This window comes from Halichoeres trimaculatus, unplaced genomic scaffold, assembly GCF_033239565.1.
Source record: "Halichoeres trimaculatus isolate MK-OKI-2021-1 unplaced genomic scaffold, fHalTri1.1 fHalTri1_scaffold_23, whole genome shotgun sequence".
Lineage (NCBI taxonomy): Eukaryota > Metazoa > Chordata > Actinopteri > Labriformes > Labridae > Halichoeres > Halichoeres trimaculatus.
The window spans coordinates 23,434,312-23,455,845 of record NW_027437201.1 but is presented as its reverse complement, the minus strand read 5'-3'; the positions used below and the strand labels follow the sequence as shown (position 1 = coordinate 23,455,845).

Genomic DNA, 21,534 nt, shown 5'->3' with positions numbered 1-21,534 from the left:
ATTTTGGACATGTGCTCGAGATTGTGTTATTTGCTTTTAATCAGCGTCACATACGGACGGCGACTAAACTACGGTACAAACCGAGTTTGTTGTCATATTAGCCTACGGACATGTTGGGCTGCTAGTGCTACGTTTAGCCTGTGCCTCACAAAATGACAACTTTGCAAGTTGTCACGTCTCAAACAACAGCGCTACATAACTGTATTGATAAATACCTTATCTCATCGCGTTGTAAAGTTAAAAGATGATTTGAACAAAGAAAATTTGCTCCAAAACAACTGAGATCAGGGGAAACTTTCTCTAAATCATAAGAATCCAAGATCCCAGGTCATTAAAAGTCTGAAAAAGTTTCTCAGGAGGCTTGAGAAACTCTTATGATCTAGAGAGAAATAATTTGAGACGCTAAAGCTTTTTCCAGATCCTCACGTTGGTCTGTGATGAGTGTGACGAGCAGAATGATCGTCCAATCACCAGGTGTGGTTATTTTTGAAAGTTCAGACCCTGAAAACATTTTTGGAAAAGATGAACTGTTTCTGTGGCGGATATATGGAGCGGTCCGTTTGGCGTGTCAGGTTAGTTTGTAACAGTCGCAAGGAGGAAAATAAATATTTGTACATTTGGAGTCAAAGCTTAAATACCAATAAAATTTAATACCTCATTACATTAGGATTAAGACTTTTTAATACTTTTTAAGACCCCGCGGACACCCTGAGTTATAAGAAGCTTACCTGTATGATGGTGGTCCACAGACGGAGTGTTTCAGCACCATGGACAGTGGTGTGTGAGGTTAGGAGCTGTCTGTGGTTCTGAAACAGAGTGGACAGAGAGCTGACCCTACTGACTTGGTGAACGTGTTGTAACAATGGGAAAAGCAGTTATTTTCAGTTTACTGACTCGTTAGAATCAGTTAAGTAAAGTGATTCGTTTAAAAGAATCATTCACAGAATCGTTCAGCGCTCAGATTCAGAATTCACTAAGCTGAAACACAGCTGGTTACGTTCAGTACATGAATCACTCAACGACTGTGTGACTGAGAGGAGAGAACAACAGTCATTGAGGGATTCATGTACTGTGTATATGTACTGATGATCAGTGAAACCCTTTCTAACTGCACTGCTGCTGGTGCTAGTTCCAGGTCAGTGCCTGACTTAGCGCTGCGTCTTTGTGTTTCCATAAACAGGGAACTGGTTTCAGGTGCTTAAAACTGGCGCTTTGCCAGCTCCAACTCTTTGCTGAGTTAGAGCAAAGCACCAGATAGAGAGACAAAAGTGAAACAGACAGTTGTAATCTGTAAACTCACCACCAGAGGTCACTGCACACACTGTTGCTAGGAGCCTGGGGTCAAAGGTCAGCTGTCTTTCTCCTTCTCCTGCAGGTAGACTGATGATGATCTAACACACCTGTAATATCGACTTCAAATAGCTGACAGAAACATGATGATGTCATCACCTCAGGATTGCAGTGTACTGAACAGCTGCCTGATTTAATCTGTGTGTGTGTCCTGTTATGTAACTGTAATCCATGAATGGAAACTGAGAGAAGCAGTGAGGGGAAACGACAGACACATGTCGGTCTCACACACACAGTGACAGAGTGTGAGTATAAGAAGTGTGTATCAATGTGTTAAATCACATTAAACACCAACCTTAACGTTGTTCCCTCCAAATAAACTGGATTAAAAATATCCTTCATTAAGTTTACTAATGTTTTTAAAGGATAACATGAATACACAGAGAAGACATGATTATTAACCACATCATGATGCTTAGACCAATCAGAATCAAGTATCTAACAGCTGGTGATCAGTTTAAAAGCCTGATCACAGTAAAGGTTAAAGTTAATGTTGATAAATCAATATAAGTGACAGTCAAACAAAGAAGATCAGTCTATATTTTAAATAAGAGAAAAAAGCAAAGTTTTAATTCTCTAAACATCAGACTTTTATTCTGAAAAGGCAAATATAAAAGGAAAAAACATTCCCTCCCTGCTGAAATCACTTCCTGTTTCATGACATCATTACACCGCACGCTCTAAAGCCTAAACACATCACAAGTCTGAGCAGCGTTCATCAACACCTCAGGTTAATGTTCAGGTACATTTCCCAGAATCCCTCTGGACACTTTCTCATTCCCCACAGACATACAGCACCATGCACACCCGCGCACACACAAGAGCAGCTGGAGGATAAGAGCACAGGAAGTGTTTTACACCTTGAACAGGCTTTTAATCTGAAAGGGCTACGGGAGCAGTGAACAGGAAGTAAAGTGCTGAAGATAACAGGTAAGCAGCAATCTGTGGACACTGAAGCACAACAGATACATCAGGAGTGACACGACGTGGAAAAGGAGAACGAAGGAAGTGGGCAGTGGACGAAAGGGGGCGTGGTCTATGATAAACAACATACAGAGTGGGCGGGATCTGAAAATAACGACTTCTTGGGGTGGCTCTATGATCACTGGCTCTATGATAATCAGCAGATAGATGTGGGAGGGGCTTCATGATGAATGACAGACAAACGTTGGCGTGTCTGTTATCACTGAGACCAAGACTAAGACTCAGATCAGGAACGTTGACGTAAAACTGGAAACCTCTCGCTGGTTTTTTGGACCACAGACCCTTTTAGGGTTTTGAAGCTAAGGCAGTGGCTTCTGCTGATCAGTCCCTTAAAGATGTGAATCTTTTTAGCCCTGTACAACCATCATGGATCAAAACTACATTTACAACCAAAGGGGGCGCTAACACATTCGATGGTCCCACTGTTTGAAATTAAAGTGCAGATTTAGTTTAAAGTCTAACCTCAGACTCAGCTCACTCAGTGATGATTCAAAGGAACAAATGCTTGGACCCAAAGAGAAACTGAAAACCTGGTCTTTAGAACGGACCCAGCAAATGACCAGATTTGAGATCTCAAACAAGACTTGGTCTAGATCTTCATCCCACAATCCATCCCTGGGAGTCACACGTCTCATCTTAGGATGCATAGAGTAAAACAAGAGGATTGAACCCAGCTCTAGACCTGGACTGGGTTGGGTCATGGTTTTGGATTTATGTCAGGACATAAAGGTGATTCCAACCTGAGGGCATCAAACACACTAATCCAGACTGTAGACTGACCTGGACCCACAGACTAAAAGAGGATTGACTTTGGATCAGATCTAAACTCGTAGAACTTCACAGTGATTGTTCTTTGCTTTGAGCTCCCGCGTGTTTCAGATATCTCTGATCTTTGGAGTGCACAATTTCAAGCTGGTGTTTGAAAACTTGAGTCCAGGTTGCCTGTCCTCTCCGGCAGCACTCTGGACCATAATCAGTTTTCAGGATGTGGGCACAGTAGAAGGTCTTCGGTAAGTCATGACAAATGGTTTGTACCAATGAGAATCCTTGGAGATTGCTTGAAGGAGTCCTTCACCTGGTCCTCTCATGCAGATCTTTAAGGGGGTCAGTTTCATTGATTATCTTGCATATTTAATGACGGTCACTCGAAATGACGGTGTGCAAACATTGCTTTAAAAAAAGAACCACTAAATCCCTTTGAAACAGCTTCAAGATCCGTCCGAACCTGGGAGATACGACCTGGAAAAGGGAAGTAATGCGTGGGGAAGCTTTGAATCGCTACAAATCAAATTCAGGAGCAAATTAATGCTTAGTGCAACATCTAAACACGTCCCGTGCAGGTTTCACCAGTAGGGGGCCTTGGTCTCAACACGAACCCAGCTCTGCCACTCAGGGAAGAGCCCTGCTGATGTCCTGGGACTCCCATAAGGATCAAAGTCCACCACCTCCTTCTCTCCTCTGGCCTGGTCCCTCTTGATCTCGATGCCAGCAGAGCTCTCTGCGACCCCAGCTGAGTTTGGGTCGGCCACGCCCACACAGTAGTTGTTCCCATGGTTGTTGTCCCAGTAGGTCTGATCTGGAGTCTGGTACTGGATGCAGAACTCCACCCTGTTTGGGGACTCAAGGGACTCTGGGACCAGGATGGAGAAGGAGAAGGTGTCGATGTCAGGGCAGCTGTAGACGTTATTCAGGTACAGACAAGGAACGTCCTGGAAGGTCCGCCACGAGTCAAAGGTAATCCGGACTGACACGGACTTGTCAAAGCAGAGGTTTCGGACCTTGACTGTGCCAGAGAGCTGGTGATCCTGGACTGAACAGGTCTCCAGGCAGACCTGCTGAGCTTTGAGTCTGCTCCTTAAATCCAGGTAGTCTGCAGCTGGCTGCGAGAACAACAGGACAAGGACAGAACCTGGATCTTCAGGACCTGGAGTGGGATAGAAAAAACTGGTTCATTATGGATTATAGCGTTTTATATCAAATAAATATTTTAAATCTATCAGATTATATCTGACTTTGATATCAAATGTGTCTTGTTATGCCAGATTGGGGTAATAAATTTGTTAGAAAAAGTCAAATTTATGTTATGAACGTGTCAGATTATGTAAAATAAACACCAAGTGTGTCAGATTATTAAAAATAATTATCAAAAATGTGTTGGATTATGTTAGGTAAGTATGATAAGTGTATCAGATTATGAATGTATTAGCCTATATAATATAAGTATTATAAATGGGACAGATTATGCCATATAAATGTTATAAAGGTGTTATTTTATGCCAGATTTTAATCATAAATGTGTAGGATTATTTCAGATTAGCATAAATGTGTAAAGTAGGTAAAAAAAAACTGTCAGATTATGTCAGATTATATATTAGAACAACTAATTTGTGAAATTATGTTAGATTGATATTTAAGGTGTGTCAGGTAAGTATTAAATGTCAGATTATGTTATATAAGCATATTATTTAGCCAGATTATGCTAGATTAGTATTATAAGTGTGTCAGGTTAAACTTTGAAGTGTTCGAGATTATGTCAGATTATTTCAAATTGTCAGATTATAATAATAAATGTGTGAACTTGTGTTAAATTAGTATAATAAACCTGTTAGATTGTGTCAGATTAGTATTATAAATGTGTCAGATTATGCCAGATTAGAATAAGAGATTATATTTAGTAGTTTTTCCTTCTGCCATGTTTTTGGCAGGTGTTAATCTCAGGTTTTAGTTTCACTGATCGGATGCAGTCTTGTTCTGAACCTGTTATGTCTCCAACATGCAGTCTAGCAGTGGCGTCCTCTATCTCTGACAGGTGGAACTGCAGCTCAGTCAGCAGGTCATCCTCAGACTCGTTATAGACATGGACGGCGGTGAGTGAAAGCCCTCGGGAGTCTGCAAACACTACGTTCTTCTTCTTCTCCCTCTTCCTCAGCCACATCGGGCCATCCTCAGCCTCCGTGCTCGCTGTCGTACAGGGCGTAGTCACCGGGGCGACGCTGAAGCTGTCATCACATCGACTGGATGACAGACACGGTCGCAGTGGCTCCGGTCGCTGCTGCATAACATTGTCATAGTTGCTGAGTAAGGTGTGCAGAGGAGGAGAGCTGGCCAGACAGATCCTCACTGCCACGTCGACGGACATGATGGGAGACGGACCCCCAGGACGAGGGTTCAGCATCCTGAGGACCCTGAGACAGACAGGAAGAGGAAAGGATGTAACTCAGAGATTCTTTTCATATTTCTGTGAATAGACTCTGAGGTGGAGGATGAGAGTTAAACATCAGGATGTAAAATTAAATACTTTCATGATGCTCAAGGTCACCTTGCAGCAAAAGTATAGTTTCATAAAAACAAGAACACAGTGAGTTGCATAAAATAAATACAACAAACAAAGAAGTGAGTATGGCGTGGTCAAACAGTGGAAGGCTAATAATAAAAATGTGTTTTAAGCAAAGACTGTAAAAAAAAATGGACATCATCTTGTTCAGCTCAAAGTGAGGTCGCCACAAAAAAACTGCTCCCCCTGGTGGCTGGCTGCAGTATAGATTCAGATCAAGATTTTTGATTTGACAATATCAAATTAGGGACTCTTTATCAAAACCAAAAACAATTTGTTTTTCAAATTCTACAGTTCAGTTTCTGTTTATAAACTGGATTGGGAAAAAATTACCACTTTTCTCCAGCAGAGGGTGAAATGTTCCTCTCTGACTCACGTGATGTGCATTTTATGGGAATATTTGGCTCCTGGTATAGGCTGTAAGCATAATAGTTTAACTTTTTCACTTGGTCTGGTGTTAAAAAAACAAACTTAAAATCACAAAAATTGTAAATATCAGAGAATTGCAATTTATATCAAATTGGCACCCCCAAAATAGCATCGAATTGCCAGAATAGCATATTGTCCCAGGTCTGGTTTCAGGGGTTAAAAACAAGGCTTTACGTCACGTTTAAGGATGATTTATAGCTGATGCTCTTGACTGTTTTTTTTCTGGGATTGTGAAATATGTGGGAGAGAGAGCCAAGAAGAAATTAGACCCTCCAAAGAAATGATAATTGATTTTTTTGTCACCTGGCTCCACTCAGATTCTTTCACAGTCTCTGGCTGCATAATGGCAGCACTTCAATACAGAGTATATTTCAATTTCAATTTAGTTTATTTGATAAAGAGGGACAATGTACATTCATACACACTTAAAAAAAATAAAATGCAATTGTACCCAAATCTAGCTACCAAGCTAATTTCCAATGGTAGTCCCCCCAGCTGAAATATAAAAACAAACAGGTTGAAAAAAAAAATTACAAGTATAATATTTAAAGGGCTCTGTTCTTCTTGTTTTGTTTCTTTTTAAGGAAAAGAAAGAACAGAGAAACATTATCATAATAAAACATTTTACAATCATAGTTTTTATTGTACACAGGTGGTCAGTAGCAGATGCTGAAGTGCTAGATTTAGACAGTAAAGTGCTGGAGTTGAGTATAAAGTGCTAGAATTAGTTGATATTTAAAGTGCCAGGTCTCTTGGATAAATGAGCAGTGAAAAAAAATTCAAGAAAGGAGAGAGAGGAATTAATTAAAAAAAAAAAAAAAAAAAAGGTAGAGGTGGGTGGAGATGGAATGGGGCTGCAGCAATGCAAGTCCAGGTCATATGTATTGATTTAATTATGGTGTTTAAGGGTTAATGCCAGTTATAGTATAATCAGACTGTGGGGATGAGACCAAAACGGGAGAGTAGAGTAGGAAGGTAATGAAAGAGAGAGAAAAAAATAAATCGATAAATAAATAAATAAATAAATAAATAAATGGAAGATAGAGAGAAAAAAATCACTAAATAAATTAATTAAAGAAGGTGATGGGTGGTCAGATGAGGATAATCAGTTAGTTATATAAATAAATAGTAGTCCAAGAAGTAATGACATGGCATCATCACCTCTTGTCCTACAACATGATTACATATTACTTAGACAAAGTGACATAGTGGTATTGCACAATATATACATATAGAGTATATGATTTTAAGGTGTAATTTTAAGGTGGAGAGACAGATAATGTCCCAGGTAGTTTGAAGGACAGCGTTTCAAGGATAAGGGACAGCACGGCTGAAAGCTCAGGACCCAGGGAGGTGTAGAGAGAAGCATGAAGGAGGGAAGGAAGGAAAGAAGGAAGGAAGGTAAGAAGGTGTGAGGTTATTAGGAGCCTAAAAGGTGAGGAGGAGAATCATGTAATCACTTTTTGATTGACAGCCAGTGCAGCTGGTAAAAAACAGGAGTGATGAGATTTGCACAGGGGGGTCTAGTCATGATCCGGACTGCAAAGTTCTGGACCAGTTGAGGTAAAATAATAACAATGTCATAATAATATTTCAATGAGAACCACAGGTGTTCATGTAGGCAAAGTTCTGAGCTCTGTGAAACTGATCACCAAGAAGGAAACTCCTGAGATACACCTGTGGAGTCAGAAGGAAGACGGGGAAACAGACACAGAGACAGAGACAGACAGATAGAAAGACAGACACGGACAGACACACGGAGCAGGAGCAGCTGTGGCGCAGTTTGATTGTTAAATTTGATCTTTTCTCACCTCGTTTCGCTCATTGAAAAGTTCCTCTGCAGACTCTCCCTGTTTCCACCACCGAGCACGAAACTCCCTGCTTCATCTCCCTGTTCCTGTTTGTTTTTAATTTGATTATATTTCAGTTTTCTGCCATTTTACAGGAAGAGACCTTCCCGTGCGCGCGCTCAGACACGCCCCCGAGAGAATGAGCGAGAAAGCGACGAACCAATCAGCGCTCGGCACTGTCAGCTGCTCGCGCCTTCTCCCTCTCAGCCAATCAGATCAAAGCCAAATTAAAAAAAGGAACGCGCTCGGATTTTGAGGTGACGTAACAGAGGGCGGGGCCTGAACAGAGCAGCAGAGGATAAATCCCTGAGGTCTGACTGACAGGTGGCACAGTCTTTTAAAAAAGGGGAATCTTTAGGGAAAAATAGCAGAAACACATAGAGATACGATTATAGAATATCAAAAACTTTTATAATTAAAAAAAACAAGACAAAGAAAAGTCAAAAATGTTTTTAACAAGGAGGAAAAATATTAAAAAATGAGACCGGTGCTCACTCAAATGCTAACTTCCTGTCAGTCTGATGAGGATGGTTTGAAGATGTTGATCCCAGCTTTGCAGTTCATTTGAATGATGAGGTAGAAAGCAGAGTTTGATAAAGATACGGAGTTTATTAATTGGGCAGGTTAATAAGACATCAAACAGGAAGTGTGCTTCATCTCTTTGGTAAAACATCATCTGCATAGAAACATCGTCAACACTGAAATACATAAGTGCTTACTGAAGGTGTGCAAAATAAAATAATACTGTCGTCAAAAACACTGAGAACAAAAACTCAAATGGAAGCAAAAGCCCCTGCTTCTTCTTCTTCTTCTTCTTTGTTTTCTTCTTCTGTGGTTTTAAATTATCACAGAAAGTCTGTACCGTCAAAATACTGAAGATATGCTGCGCTGGTAAAAGACCTGCAGGGACAAACCAAACCTGCAGGGGGCTACAAAGACCTGCAGGAGAATTAGATGTCGTGGTTAGACTCCGCCCCCTCCTGCAGGCTGCAGATCTATACTCATGGTGGCGCCCTCCTTAGTTGAGTTTCTGTAACACTACCAACAAGATCTGACCCAGATCAGATCTGACTCAGAGGCCTGTACTATGAAGCTGGACTTTCTCTGACCAAGCTAAATTCAGGCTTCACCCTGGGTTTTCCATCCTTCAGTGCTGGTTCACTTCTTACCGGGAAAAATCACCACGGTAACTTGTGCTTGTAACACTAAAGACCTAGTTTTTCAGCCTTTATCTGCATCAACTTTTCTCTTCCTGGACACTTTGGGATCATTGTTTTATTTCTCTACCCCACTAGTTCGCAAAATGGCACTGATGTGAAAACACTGCCATCTAGTGGCGGATGCCATCACTTCGTGGATAATACAATCAGCAGGTATTATGGGAAACGTAACTAATGTCTAATATCAGACAATCAGACCTTTTAAGCTCTTGCGGGCCACATGAAATGTCGTGGTGGGCCACATTTGTCACATTTTTGATGAGTTAGCAAAAAGCTTAAGTCAACCCAGGTAACAAAGAGAGATTTAGGGTTCGCTAATCCTGCTTCACAGCACAGGCCTCAGATCAGGTAGCATGTCCAGCCCCTCACTTTCCCTCATGGTCTTCATGATATGGACAAAAGACCTGTAGTTTGACCTGCATGCTAATGCTACATGCTAACCTCTGTCAGTGTGATCCATCCATATTTTCACCCCTCTTTGGACAGGACTTCAACCCTGGGTCATCCTTCACATCTCCATCATCAAATACTCAATAAAAAATTTCCAGCTGATTTCAGCTGCAGGAGGAAATAAATAATAATAATACGTGTGAGCTGCTGTGGAGCGAAGATGCAGGTCTTTCTCATCTTTAAAGTTCGTGCAAGAAAATATGGCTTCAACAGTGCAAACAGCCCGACGGGATCCACCCTGATATCCAGAACAACACCAACATCAAAAACAACAAGAGCTTACATCTGATCAGTACATCAGGACATAAAAACATTAAAACTTAAAAAAAGAGGAGCTGCCCTCCTCTCCTCTGCTCCTTCATATCAAACCTGGATCTGTGTTTCTCTTTGGATCTTTAAAATAAATTAATTTGTTTGTTTTCTTTGGGCACAGACCGAAAGCTCGTCCTCTGAGGTCTGCAAAAACTTTAAACCTCATTAAGCCAACCACCCAGAGACCCTCAGACCTCCCCTCAGACCTCCCCCTCAGACTACTCCTCCTACAGACAGATGTTAATGTGTTTGGCCAGCTCTCGGTCCAGGTCGTGGATCAGAGTGTCGAAGTCCTTCAGGCTGAGTCGGCAGTTAAACGGAGCATCGAAATCCATGAAGTCGTCCACGTACAGCCCTCCTCCTGCTCCTCTTGACCATACCTCCTTCTTCTGCTCCTGCTCTTCTCCACTGCCTGAAAACAAAGACACAGAGACAGTGAGAGGAGGAGAACAGTGCCCTCTACTGTGATCCGTCTGGCAGCCATCTTTACTGTGGTCAGGCTCCCAGTTTACCTGTGTCGCTGTCACTTCCTGCCACCTCGTCGTAGTCTGCTTCGTGTCCCGACAGCAGGTTTCGTCCACAGACGCTCCAGTCTCCAGCGTACCGATTTATTGGTGGTGGACTCTCCAGCCGGGATGGCCCACCTCGACCCCGTCGTGACACCACTACGTCCTCGTCGGGACCCTGAGGCAGAGCCAACCGCAGAACAGGACGCAGCAGGTGCTGCTGGCCAATGGGGTTGTGGGTAGGGGCAGGGGAGGGCGGCGGAGAAGCATCGACTTGATCGTCTGAGGGGACGCGATTTTTCGGCACTGAAACAAAAAGTAAAGAAAGAGACGCTTAGAAAACAGTTACCATGGAAACGTCAGTGTTACAGTATGAGGGGTTAGCCTGAGTGTCTCACCTGGCCACAGCTGCAGCAGGTAGTGCAGTGCCTCGATGTGTCGTTTGAAGTCAACCGCGCTCGCTATCTCTTCACAAGGAGCCTTCACTCCTCCTCTTCCTCCCCGGCCTACTCCACCCCCTGCGCCTCCTGCCTTCCAGGCCTCCTGGGTTGGGGTGAGGAGGACCGGGCCGAAGCAGACCGCCAAGTTCTGGTGCGTCATCCTGTTGTAGGCACTGAAGGACGCAACGAGACTGAGGTGATCCAACAGGAGGGACAGGGTCGCCTGTACAGAGACGGAGAGAGTTAGCTGTGACCTTTGACCCCTGACCTAGTTTACTGTAGTTTACTGTAGTTTAACTGCAGTATCTTTGAAGAAGCAGCCTCACCCTCTCTGGAGGTGGCAGACAGGACAGCAGCTCCACAGTTCTCTTTGATAACTCAGGATCAGGGGTCCGAGGAAAGACGGGTGGGGGTCTGAGCTTCATGGCCTCCCTGACCACCTGGTACAGATTCCTGGTGATGAGCTGTGAAGGCAGCTCCCGCAGGTAATCCTTCAGGATACCTGAGGAAAAACACAAGACTCAGGATGGACAGGTAGGTACTGACCTGGCTCAGAGTCAGGAGCTGTTTATCAGGTGTTAGTCTTGGAGTCAAAGTTCAAATATTCTCACCTGTGATGACGTTGATGTCAGGGTAAAGGTCTTCACTGAGACAAACCGCTGAACTGTTCCTCTCAAACCAGTCCCTGAGCTCCTTCTTCACAGCTGCTGAACCACACAGTCTGTACAGACCCACCACCTGATGGAGGCAGATAGAGACGGCTTGATGGATTTAGTTGAGCTCTGACAGGATTTAACATAATTCTCTGCTGTTTAGATTTTAGGCAGTGTTTTGTCTCATTGATGAAACATCACTATTTTATTCCACTATTTTGAACATGAGTAACAAGTTTCAAACTGATTTTGTGTTTTTGTAATTTGGTTAATTTTAACCAGAACACTTGAATTCTCTTCGAAGGCAGAAATTGTTTAAAAAATAACACAAAACCATTAAGACTGATGTTTCTATTCAGGAATAAAAAGAAAATAAATGTGGTGAGTTGAAAAAAATAATAAAAAATAATAATAAAATGATTAGGTATTTTTCTTATTTTTTTCAACATTTTTGTAAAAAAAAAAAAAAAAAAAAAAAGATAAAATAAAATATAACAAAATAAAATAAATGAAATATTATAAAATAAAATAAAATAAAAATAAAATAAAATGGAGTAAAATAAAATAAATAAAATAATATAGAATAAAACAGAACAAAACAAAATAATATAAAATAAAACAATATAAATCAAGTAATATAAAATAAAACAAAAAATAAATAAAAATGAATAAAAATAAAATAAGATAAAATAAAATAAAATAAAATAAAATAAAATAAAATAAAATTAAATTAAATTAAATTAAATTGAATTAAAAATCAAAGAAGAGATTTGGACATAAAGACACTTTCACTCTTTTACCTTCAGTCCTCTTCGCTCAATCTCTGCCACCGTTTTCTGGATCAGCAGAGGGACTGGGCATGTAGATCCTTCTTTCTCCACCAGGTGGTGCAGTTCAACACTGAACACATTGGCAGGACAAGAAGCATCACGGCTGGGCTGCAAAGACAACATTTCAAAGTTTAGTTAGTCCTTCTTTTTATTGTATAATTCTCAAAATGAATCAATATGTGACAGTTCAGGAATTTTTATAATCATAATAAACACCTGATCAAAATCTAAGACCAGTTGTAAAATTGCAAGAATTTACGTTTTGCATTGTTGGATCTTCAAAAGGTTTAAAGTAGTTTCAAAATGCATAACGAAGAAAGAAGACCAAAGCTAAAAAAAAATCCCAAACCCCCCTAAATTATAAAAACATTTCTTAAGAAGTGACTCTAGGACTCTGCTCTGAGCTTTCTCAAAATTTAATTCATGCAATTTTTTTACAGGTCTTAAAATTTTGATCAGGTGTGCTCGTTCTGTAGAAGATAAAATCCACTTATTCCGTCTTATTTTACTCAGTGGAGTAAAATCAGTCCCCTGATCCCTGTCCCATCAAAGGGTTATATCAGTATAAGCCAGTCTGAGTCAGCGTCTCTGCGTACCTGTGTGTCCCATTTCTCCTGCAGAGACAGTTTGACGTAGAGGAGTCCTCGAGGCTCTAACTTCACACAGAGCTGCTGACACCGACTTCCTGAAGACACAGAGCAGCGTCAGGTCTCAGTCATCTCCATGTTAATACTTCAATATGAAATTATACTGAAGAGAGACGGACCTTTAAAGAGCGGGGGGATGGAGACTCCACCCAGACCACAGACTCTGTTCCTGGTCTGACCTCCGGAGGTCTGGTCTGGCCCTGGTTTAAACAGATTCACAGCAGAGACAGGTTAAAGACCTGGGACGAACCATGGTAAAGCGTAAGAGTTCCTGGTATTTGTATCATTGGTACCTGGTGTTAACACCACAATGCGTAGCTGCCGGGCTCTCTCCAGCTCCAGGTTGAAGGCGTGGTTCAACGAAAGTGCAGGGCCCTGGATGGTCAGGAGGGCCGTCCTTGCTCTTGTCACTCCATCGATCTGAATGGCTAGAAAGACCTCCTTACTGCCCTCTGACCTGAAGGGGGCAGAGACGGGTCAATAAGGGACTCTTTGAGGCGACTCTTTAAGGAGACAGGTGTACAACTTTCCTAATAACAGCCAATCAGGAGCCACTTCCTGACAGATATGACCTTATGTCCAGCAGCAGGTCAAGTCAACATCTAAAGCCCTGTTTCCGCCAAGCAGTCCGGTTCGGATCAGTACGGTTTGGTCCAGGTTGGATCGATTAAGCCTGGTCCTGGTTGCGTTGCCATATACAACTGTGCCCCCTTGTGGGAGGCGGCAAATTACATAATAGCGTGACGCCATAGTGCTGTGAGGCGGTGTACCCCGCTAATAAAACGAGAGCAATGATGGAAGACATCCAACAACTCGTCTTCTGGATCGGTTAAGTCTTGCACCCGATGGAAAAGTCCCAAAAAGAGGGACGGCTCGTCTCGTTTATTTGAAGATCTGACCTTGAATTAGTGAATGGAAACGCCGTGCCGATACAAACCGAACTGAACCGCTTGGTGGACACGGGTCTTACAACCTTGATGTTCCTACCTCTTGGTCTTCATCTCCTCCAGACCCATCAGATGAACAGTCAGGAGTCCGGTGACCCTCTGACTGCATCGCGGGGGATCCGAGCCAACGTACAGACGAAAAGAACGGACATCACATGTTTCCTGCGGAGGCGTGATGGGAGGAGCCTGTTGCCTTGGGAGCAGCTCGGGGGAATCTCCATCACTCAGGTAACCTGAGGAAGGCAGAGGACACATCAAACAGTCAGACAGGTGTGACCTTAAGGGAACTTACAAATATCCGCTTCTGCGTGCTTCACCTCCTTTACTTCCCGAGCGCCTCCTTGATGAATGCCGCAAGGGTCTGGAAGGAGGGGCGGAGCTATCCAGGTGATATTTGCTGATCACATTTTCATTGGCTGCTGATGACGCCGTCTTACACACCGAGTCGTCCTCCCCTCCTTTGTTGTCGTTTCCTTGCCGATGAGCTCGAGAGGAGGAGCGGAGGCTAAGTTTGCGTCTAAGTTCAGGAAGTTTTTTCATCTTCAGAGAAAGTCTCCTCACTGTACCGGGAGACCTCAACCTGTCAATCACACTGCCAGACACGCCCCCTTTCTTATGTGAGGCGGGGCTCGAGCTGGAGGCAGGGCAGTCTGACGGTAGGAGAGAACATCAGAGTCAGAGCAGGTAAAGAATCTGACCACAGGTTCAAAGTCAGGGGGCGGAGTCACATCTGCTCACCTGAGATTTCTCTGGTGATGTCATCAACGTAATGGCTCACACTTGGATTTGCTCCCTCTGGTGGACAATCACTGCCATGTCTCTCTGCTGACCCCGTCCACCGACTCCCTGGATCTGTTCTGGATTCTCCTTCCTCCTTTTCGTCCTCCCTCCTTCTCCAGATGTCCTCCCCCCTGTACGGACTCCCACTGTTCTCCCCCCTGTAATGACCTCCCCCATCCTCCTCCTCTGGGATGGGGTTGTACCAGATGTTGCTGCTGTTCTCCTCCTGTAGACCACAGGCCTCGTCTGAAGCCTGAGTCTTTCCTGAGGACAGGACCCAGGCTCTGCTGCTGCGGTCCAGGCTCTGCAAGTAGGCTCGCTGGCCCGACTTTGTGGTGCATGTGGAAGGAACCTCACTGCTGCCCCCTGCTGCTCTGAAAGCTTCATGTTGGACTGGGGAACTGATAGGATGACAGGAGGTGCTGGAAGTGTTCCAGTCCAGACTGACACACATCCTGTCTCCACACTGTCCTGTCTGGGGGCAAAGCAAGAGGTCAGAGTCAGAATACTAGAAAACTGGATGATCTACAAGCTGCAGGGGATGAGACATGAGGGGCATGAGATATATGACACACATGAGAAGTATGAGGTACAAAAAAGGCATGATACACATGAGAAACATAGTAGACATCAGGCACATAAGACATGAGACTACTCCTACTGAGACACATTACAGACATCAAAGACATTTGCCATATGAGGAGCGAAGCGACATGAGACACATGATACATGTGAGATGCATAAGACATGAGGGACATGAGAAAAATGAGAAACATCAGGGACAAAAAACGTATGAGACACATGAGAAAGGTAGATATCAGACGCATAAGATGTGTCACTATTGGGACTTTTGAGAGTCCTGAGACACATGACATACATGTGAAAGCAACATGAGACACATTAGATGCATAAGACATGAGAAGCATAAGTGACATGAGAAACATAAGGGACAAAAAAACAGATGAGACACATGAGAAACATAGTAGATATCATGCACATAAGACATGTCAGTAGTGAGACTACTACTACCGAGACACATGACAGGCATCCAAGTCATGTGACACATGAGGAGCAAGGTGACATGAGCCACATGAGACACATGAGATGCATAAGACAAGAGAGGCATCGGTGATATGAGAAAAATGAGAGAGGAAAAATGCATGAGACACACAAAAAAAAAAGAAATTAAAACACAAATGACAATTGAGACTCATGACAAACACTAGAGATATGAGACGCATGAGAAAGGTAGATATCAGAAATTTAAGACGTGTCACTATTGGGACTTTTGAGAGTCCTGAGACACATGACAGACATGTGAAAGCAACATGAGACACATGAGCCACATCAGACATATGAGATGCAAAAGACATGAGAAGCATGAGGGACAAAAAAACACATGATACACATAAGAAACACTTGAGACATGAGACAGAGTAGAGTCATGAGAAACAGTAGATATCATGCACATAAGACATGTCAATAGTGAGACTACTAGTACTGAGACTCATGACAGGCATCCAAGTCATGTGACACATGAGGACACATGAGATGCACAAGACGGGAGAGGCATGAATGACGTGAGAAAAATGAGGGGAAAAAAATGCATGAGACATAGTTGTAAACACAGGAGACAAGTAAAACTCATGAGAGACAAGAGAGACATGAGACACATGAGAAACACGTTAGATATCAGAAATATAAGACATGTTACGAGTGAGACTTCTGAAACTCCTGAGACACATGACAGCCATTTAAAACGTGATACATGAGGAGCAAAGTGACATGAGACACATGAGACATATGAGGCGCATTAAAGACTTAAAAGACAAGAGAGAAACGTGTCACCATTTTGATATGAATACTTTGGCCTCGTACACACGGCGCTCAGTGTACCCCGCTACGTGAGGACATGACTGTAGACTCTCATACCTTCTCCTGAGCCAGCCTTTGACTCCACGCCTGCACAGATGGATCCTGGGATATGCCTGATGGTTGTTCCTGGTCTGAGGGTTTGGGATTGGAGCACACATGCAGGTACGTGGGTTGGCTCATGGAGGCCTGCTGGGCCCACTGCTGCTTTTTAGCAACAGTGATGTGGTTACAGGGAGGCGAGGGGGGCGAAGGGTCTGACGGGACCCTCACTGCCACGACCGAGGGTGACGGAGAAGACTGGGTGGAGGAGTCGGGTTTGATGACATCTGCAAGATAAAACCACGCACATACGTGACGATTGTGACAGTGGGGGTTGTGAATGGTGCTTTTGACAATCACTGCATTACACACAGTATACACACAGCTACCATGTTCCTGTGACATCACACTCAGGAAGTTACATCAGAGCAGCTGCATGTGTGTGTGTGTGTGTGTGTGTGTGTGTGTGTGTGTGTGTGTGTGTGTGTGTGTGTGTGTGTGTAGTCTGGCTTAAAACAAGAGAGACCTCAGAGTGGACCAGGATCATCCTTTAGATACGACTGAGCCTGAACACGGGAAGTGATTTCCTACAGGGCGCAGACTCTGCTCCTTTATAGAGAACTGTGCCCCTCTGTGTGTGTGTGTGTGTGTGTGTGTGTGTGTATGTGTGTGTGTGTGTGTGTGTGTGTTACGATAATTTACCATCTGTTTTAAATTTTCGGGGGGAGGAGGGGGGTATGTAAACAGCTGTGAGTGTGCAGATGTCAATGAGCTCTCTGTGTCTAACACTAAACACACTGCTGTCTATTCACTATTCATGAAAACACACACACACACACACACACACACACACACACACACACACACACACACACACACACACACACACACACACACACACACAAGGCCAGCTTTGTTTTGTGTAAACATGTTGGTACAGTCTCGGAGCCATCATCCAGGTCAGATCTGTGAGTGTGTCAGGAGCCACTGTCACGGCTCTGACTCTCAGCCAATCAGAGCTCTTCTTTTAAAACTGAGGTCGGCTTCAGATGACCACACAGGAGCGCTGCTTCTTCCTTTTTCTGATCAGCTAAACTGTTAGCTTCTGTCTTCCTGACCTTAATGAATTTTCATCAGAAACTGTGCTCAGTGTCCATCTGCATCAGCTGATCTTAACTCCAGACCCAATCAGACGCACCATCCAATCAGCAACCAGTAAAATGTTGGTTCTATTCAAACGCCTTTGGAAGACATCCTCAGTATCCTGACAGCAGGTGCGTATTTAGTGGTTTGGGGGCCCAAGGCAAACCCAGTCAATGGGGCCCTCCATGTCCTTGTAACTCCTCTTCCTCAGAGCTAGACTGGCCTTCCCTGGGTCCACTGTCTCTTTCCCAGAATCAAGGCATGAGACAGTGCTAATCTTGTACATGCTAACTTAACACAACTAAATGCATTTCCTCAAGTTCTGTGCTTTAGTCTGATTTAGAAAAAAGTGAATCCATCATTTAGTCCACTTTGTCCTGGATTTGAAATCTTTTATGGTCAATTGAAGCTTATTTGTCCCACAGTGGGGAATTTACAGAGTAACAGGAACAAACAAGAAAGGATGAAGTGAAAAACATTACAATCGGTAAATATTGAAAACAATAATTTAGTAAAGAAAAAATATGTAAATATCAAGCACAACATCAAACTGGAAAAAAATCTACTGAAAGAGGTGATATTTACAGTTACCATACTTTTTGGTACTATTATTTTAAAGTGAATGTATTTTTATTTGACCCCCTGTCCAGTGAGTTATGTTTCCAAAAAAGAGATTTATACAATAATGTTTATCACCAACTCAAAAAGTTTGATTTAGAGAAAATGATCCTGTTTCCTGGGCTAGATAAAGTCCTTAAAACCCTAAAAGTCTGATATGTTTATCTCAGATCTCAGAGCAACATTTGTTTTATTTCACACTTGGTTGAAAATAAGGAAAAAATGGGAAAAAAAGTGTTTTTACCACTTTCTTCCTGAATCAAATGTTCAGATGTGTTGTAACATGGAATAGCCCATTGAATAAGAAGGGAGGGGGAGGAGCCAAAACCATCATTACAGATTAAGACTTTGATGGATTTTGAAGCATGTGAAGTAAGATTTAGAAAAAAGAAATGCTTTCAATCGAAGAGAACTTCATAAATCAGTTTTTAAGAGATGCTTTGGGGGCCCCTGGGAATCTTGGGGCCCCAGGCAACTGCCTGTGTTTGCCTAACTGTAGCTACGCCCCTGCCTGACAGATCAGAAAAATAACCACACTTTGTGTCCAGCTCACTTCCCTTAGCCAGCAAAAATCTGCTCCTTCAAAATAAAACATTGGACTAATTTTAAAAAACTGAAAAGTTTGTTTCACACGCAAACACACAGCACTGTGCACGGCTGAGTGCTGCTGTCAGCTTAGACACACACTCACACTCACTCACACACACACTCTGGGATTATCATACAGCTATTATCTACAATCCTGAATCAGTGAAATACTGTAACACTGTTATAAACAGAAACCCCCCTCCCCACCCAGCAAACACACACACACACACACCCACACAGGTCTAATGACAGGAAACGGTCAACTGACCCAATTTGTCAGGAAGCTCCAAATTAAACCAGATGTTTGTTTATGATACGAAGACACAACCATCAGCGAGCTGTTAGCCTAGCTTAGCATCCACTGTCAGGGTGACCACGATATGATGCACAAGTTACACTGACACTGAGGAGACGCTTTGGTCCAAAGCAACGTCCCAACACTGAGCAATTAGTGGTTTGGTGCCTTGCTCAAGGGCACCTCAACAACTATGATACCAATTCCCAATCTTAGTCCAGGCCGGGACTTGAACCAGCAACCTTTTGATTATAAAGCCAAGTCCCTGTGGACTGAGCGACTGCCGCCCCACAGGAGAACGAGAGGTTACTCCAAAGGTTTGTCTCATATCGAGAAAAGAACATAAGAGAACACAAGAGAACAGTGCAATACTGTGGAGAACAGTAGAGAACAGTAGAGAACAGTAGAGAACAGTAGAGAACAGTGTGTGTCTCAGTGAACATCAGCTGACTGCAGAGTATCTTCATCAAACTGTAAAAACCTGAAACAAGAGTTTCTGAGTGAACTTCTGTTTCTGCTTCAAACTGCGTATCCTTAGACCTGCTCTACTTTCTCACTGACACACACACTCACGCAGACACACACGCAGACACACACACAGACACACACACACACTTTGTGTCGTGCTGCGTTCACTGACTCTCACTGCTCAGTTTTGGGTCTGTCGTCCTGCGGGATCGGTCTCTGCCCCTCAGCCTGGAGAACGTCCTCTTCAGCAGCGGCTCAGCCATGATGAACCCCGTCCTCCTGCTCCTGCTGCTCCTCCTCCTCCTCCTCCTTTGGAGCAGAAGAAACAGACTCCTGCAGAACTTTTGAGGAGTCAGTGCTCCTTCATCTCCTCCAGCCCTCTCTTGGCCATGACTGTGACTCCTCTCCCTCTCACAGCTCAACAGGAAATGAATTCCTCACATTCTTTCCCAAACTCCCCCTCCCCCCTCCTTCTACTCCTCCTCCCCCTTCTTTTCCCCACTCCTCCCCCCACTCTCCTCCAAAAACAGGAAGACACAGAGGCAGTCTGGGAGCTGTAGTCCTGAGCGCAGAAAAACTTTTTGTTCTAATCTTGACCTGCTGCTGAGTGAAGCTACTGAGACAAATGAATTTATTATTTTTTTATCGTTTTATAGTTCCCATGTTTTCTCTGTTTATTTATCTAAGGATTAAAATCAACGAGGGGAAAAGTGCAACAGTGATGAGGTCGTCTTCGTTGGTGCATCAAGGCTGTGTGCCACCTCAGTTTTGTTTCACCTCTTTTTCTGTCTGCACTCTGACCCTGCAGCACATGTGGCCCCTGAATGATGAAATTAAACGGAATCACTCTTGATAATTTCACAGTGGATGGTGAATATGTGGTGACAAAGAGGAGAACTGCAGAGGCCTGTCTGGGACTAACCTCCTGGAAAGTTTTGTTGCACTTTCTCAGGAAAGAGTGAGAGCACCCTCTTGTGGCCATAACTCAGAACTGGGTTTCAGTGGCCTGTTGAAATCCCTCTCATCACTACAGATCCTGTAAAACCTGAGCAGCTGAGATTTCACCAGAAGGGGTAAAGCATGAATGTCAGCATTGTAATAGTAATTATCACAAATTAAAGTCTTTGCACACTGAGCCCATTTTTTTGTCAGAAATTCACACATGTTAATTCGATGCTGGGGAGCTTGGGTATGAATTTTTTATTTTTCTTCGATGTATCCATTCAGATGTACCAGGGCCCTCTGCTCTGGTAGTTGGAGCACCTCAGAGTTATTGATTAAAGGGATCCAACTCTCTGCCTGAGGGAAACTGTGCGCTGCAGAGCTCACTGCAATCTGCAGCTTTTGGACTGAGGTCTGCTGAATGTTCTGGATCCTGTTACTCAGACCGAAGGATGTAAGATTAGGTTGGGTTTAGGGTTCCTAACTTCTCATTTTATGTTATTTTTTTTGTAGTTTCACCTACCAAAAACCTGATTTTCCCTATGGGGCATTAATAAAGTACATTCTATTCTATTCTATTCTATTCTATTCTATTCTATTCTATTCCATTACTCTGCTTTCTAATGGATACAAACTTCTGCAATTTTCTTTTCTTTTGACAAACTGAACTTCAATAAAATATCTAACAAATTTACTCATTCTTTTTTTCCTGATCCAGTTTTTCATCTTTTTCCTTCCATATTATCATCATTATAATAATAATTTTAATAATAATAATAATTATTATGACAAAAAATCTTCTTCTTCTTCTTCTTCTTCTTCTTCTTATTATTA

The 21,534-nt window shown here is 43.0% G+C and overlaps 2 protein-coding genes across 2 annotated transcripts; both read right to left on the bottom strand.

Moving 5' to 3' along the window:
* Positions 1–1,959: 1,959 nt before the first annotated feature.
* LOC141785646 (protein phosphatase 1 regulatory subunit 3C-B-like) lies at positions 1,960–8,105 on the bottom strand. Its single transcript, XM_074664091.1, has 3 exons — positions 7,909–8,105; positions 5,092–5,519; positions 1,960–4,258 (listed from the first exon to the last, which is right to left on the bottom strand). Exons 1-3 carry the CDS (start codon positions 7,920–7,922, stop codon positions 3,678–3,680), a joined length of 1,023 nt encoding a protein of 340 aa, XP_074520192.1. The 5' UTR covers positions 7,923–8,105; the 3' UTR covers positions 1,960–3,677.
* A 452-nt stretch (positions 8,106–8,557) lies between these two features.
* On the bottom strand, positions 8,558–20,186 carry syde1 (synapse defective Rho GTPase homolog 1). The gene is made up of 14 exons (XM_074664000.1): positions 19,931–20,186; positions 16,665–16,933; positions 14,691–15,207; positions 14,270–14,602; positions 13,993–14,185; positions 13,299–13,462; positions 13,125–13,205; positions 12,955–13,043; positions 12,329–12,466; positions 11,487–11,613; positions 11,202–11,377; positions 10,834–11,098; positions 10,442–10,741; positions 8,558–10,341 (listed from the first exon to the last, which is right to left on the bottom strand). Exons 1-14 carry the CDS (start codon positions 20,019–20,021, stop codon positions 10,157–10,159), a joined length of 2,928 nt encoding a protein of 975 aa, XP_074520101.1. The 5' UTR covers positions 20,022–20,186; the 3' UTR covers positions 8,558–10,156.
* Between the last annotated feature and the right edge of the window lie 1,348 nt (positions 20,187–21,534).

What these genes read in the sequence shown, in the direction of transcription:
- LOC141785646 (XM_074664091.1), bottom strand. An exon ending in GCATGTTGGAGACATAACAG is followed by an intron (nt 4,259 to 5,091) that starts GTTCAGAACAAG and finishes ATCCCACTCCAG; the next exon opens with GTCCTGAAGATCCAGGTTCT.
- syde1 (XM_074664000.1), bottom strand. Translation starts at nt 20,021, where the DNA reads ATGGCTGAGCCGCTGCTGAAGAGGACGTTCTCCAGGCTGAGGGGCAGA. An exon ending in GCGCTCGGGAAGTAAAGGAG is followed by an intron (nt 14,186 to 14,269) that starts GTGAAGCACGCA and finishes TGCCTTCCTCAG; the next exon opens with GTTACCTGAGTGATGGAGAT. An exon ending in TGACATCAACGTCATCACAG is followed by an intron (nt 11,378 to 11,486) that starts GTGAGAATATTT and finishes GTTTTTCCTCAG; the next exon opens with GTATCCTGAAGGATTACCTG.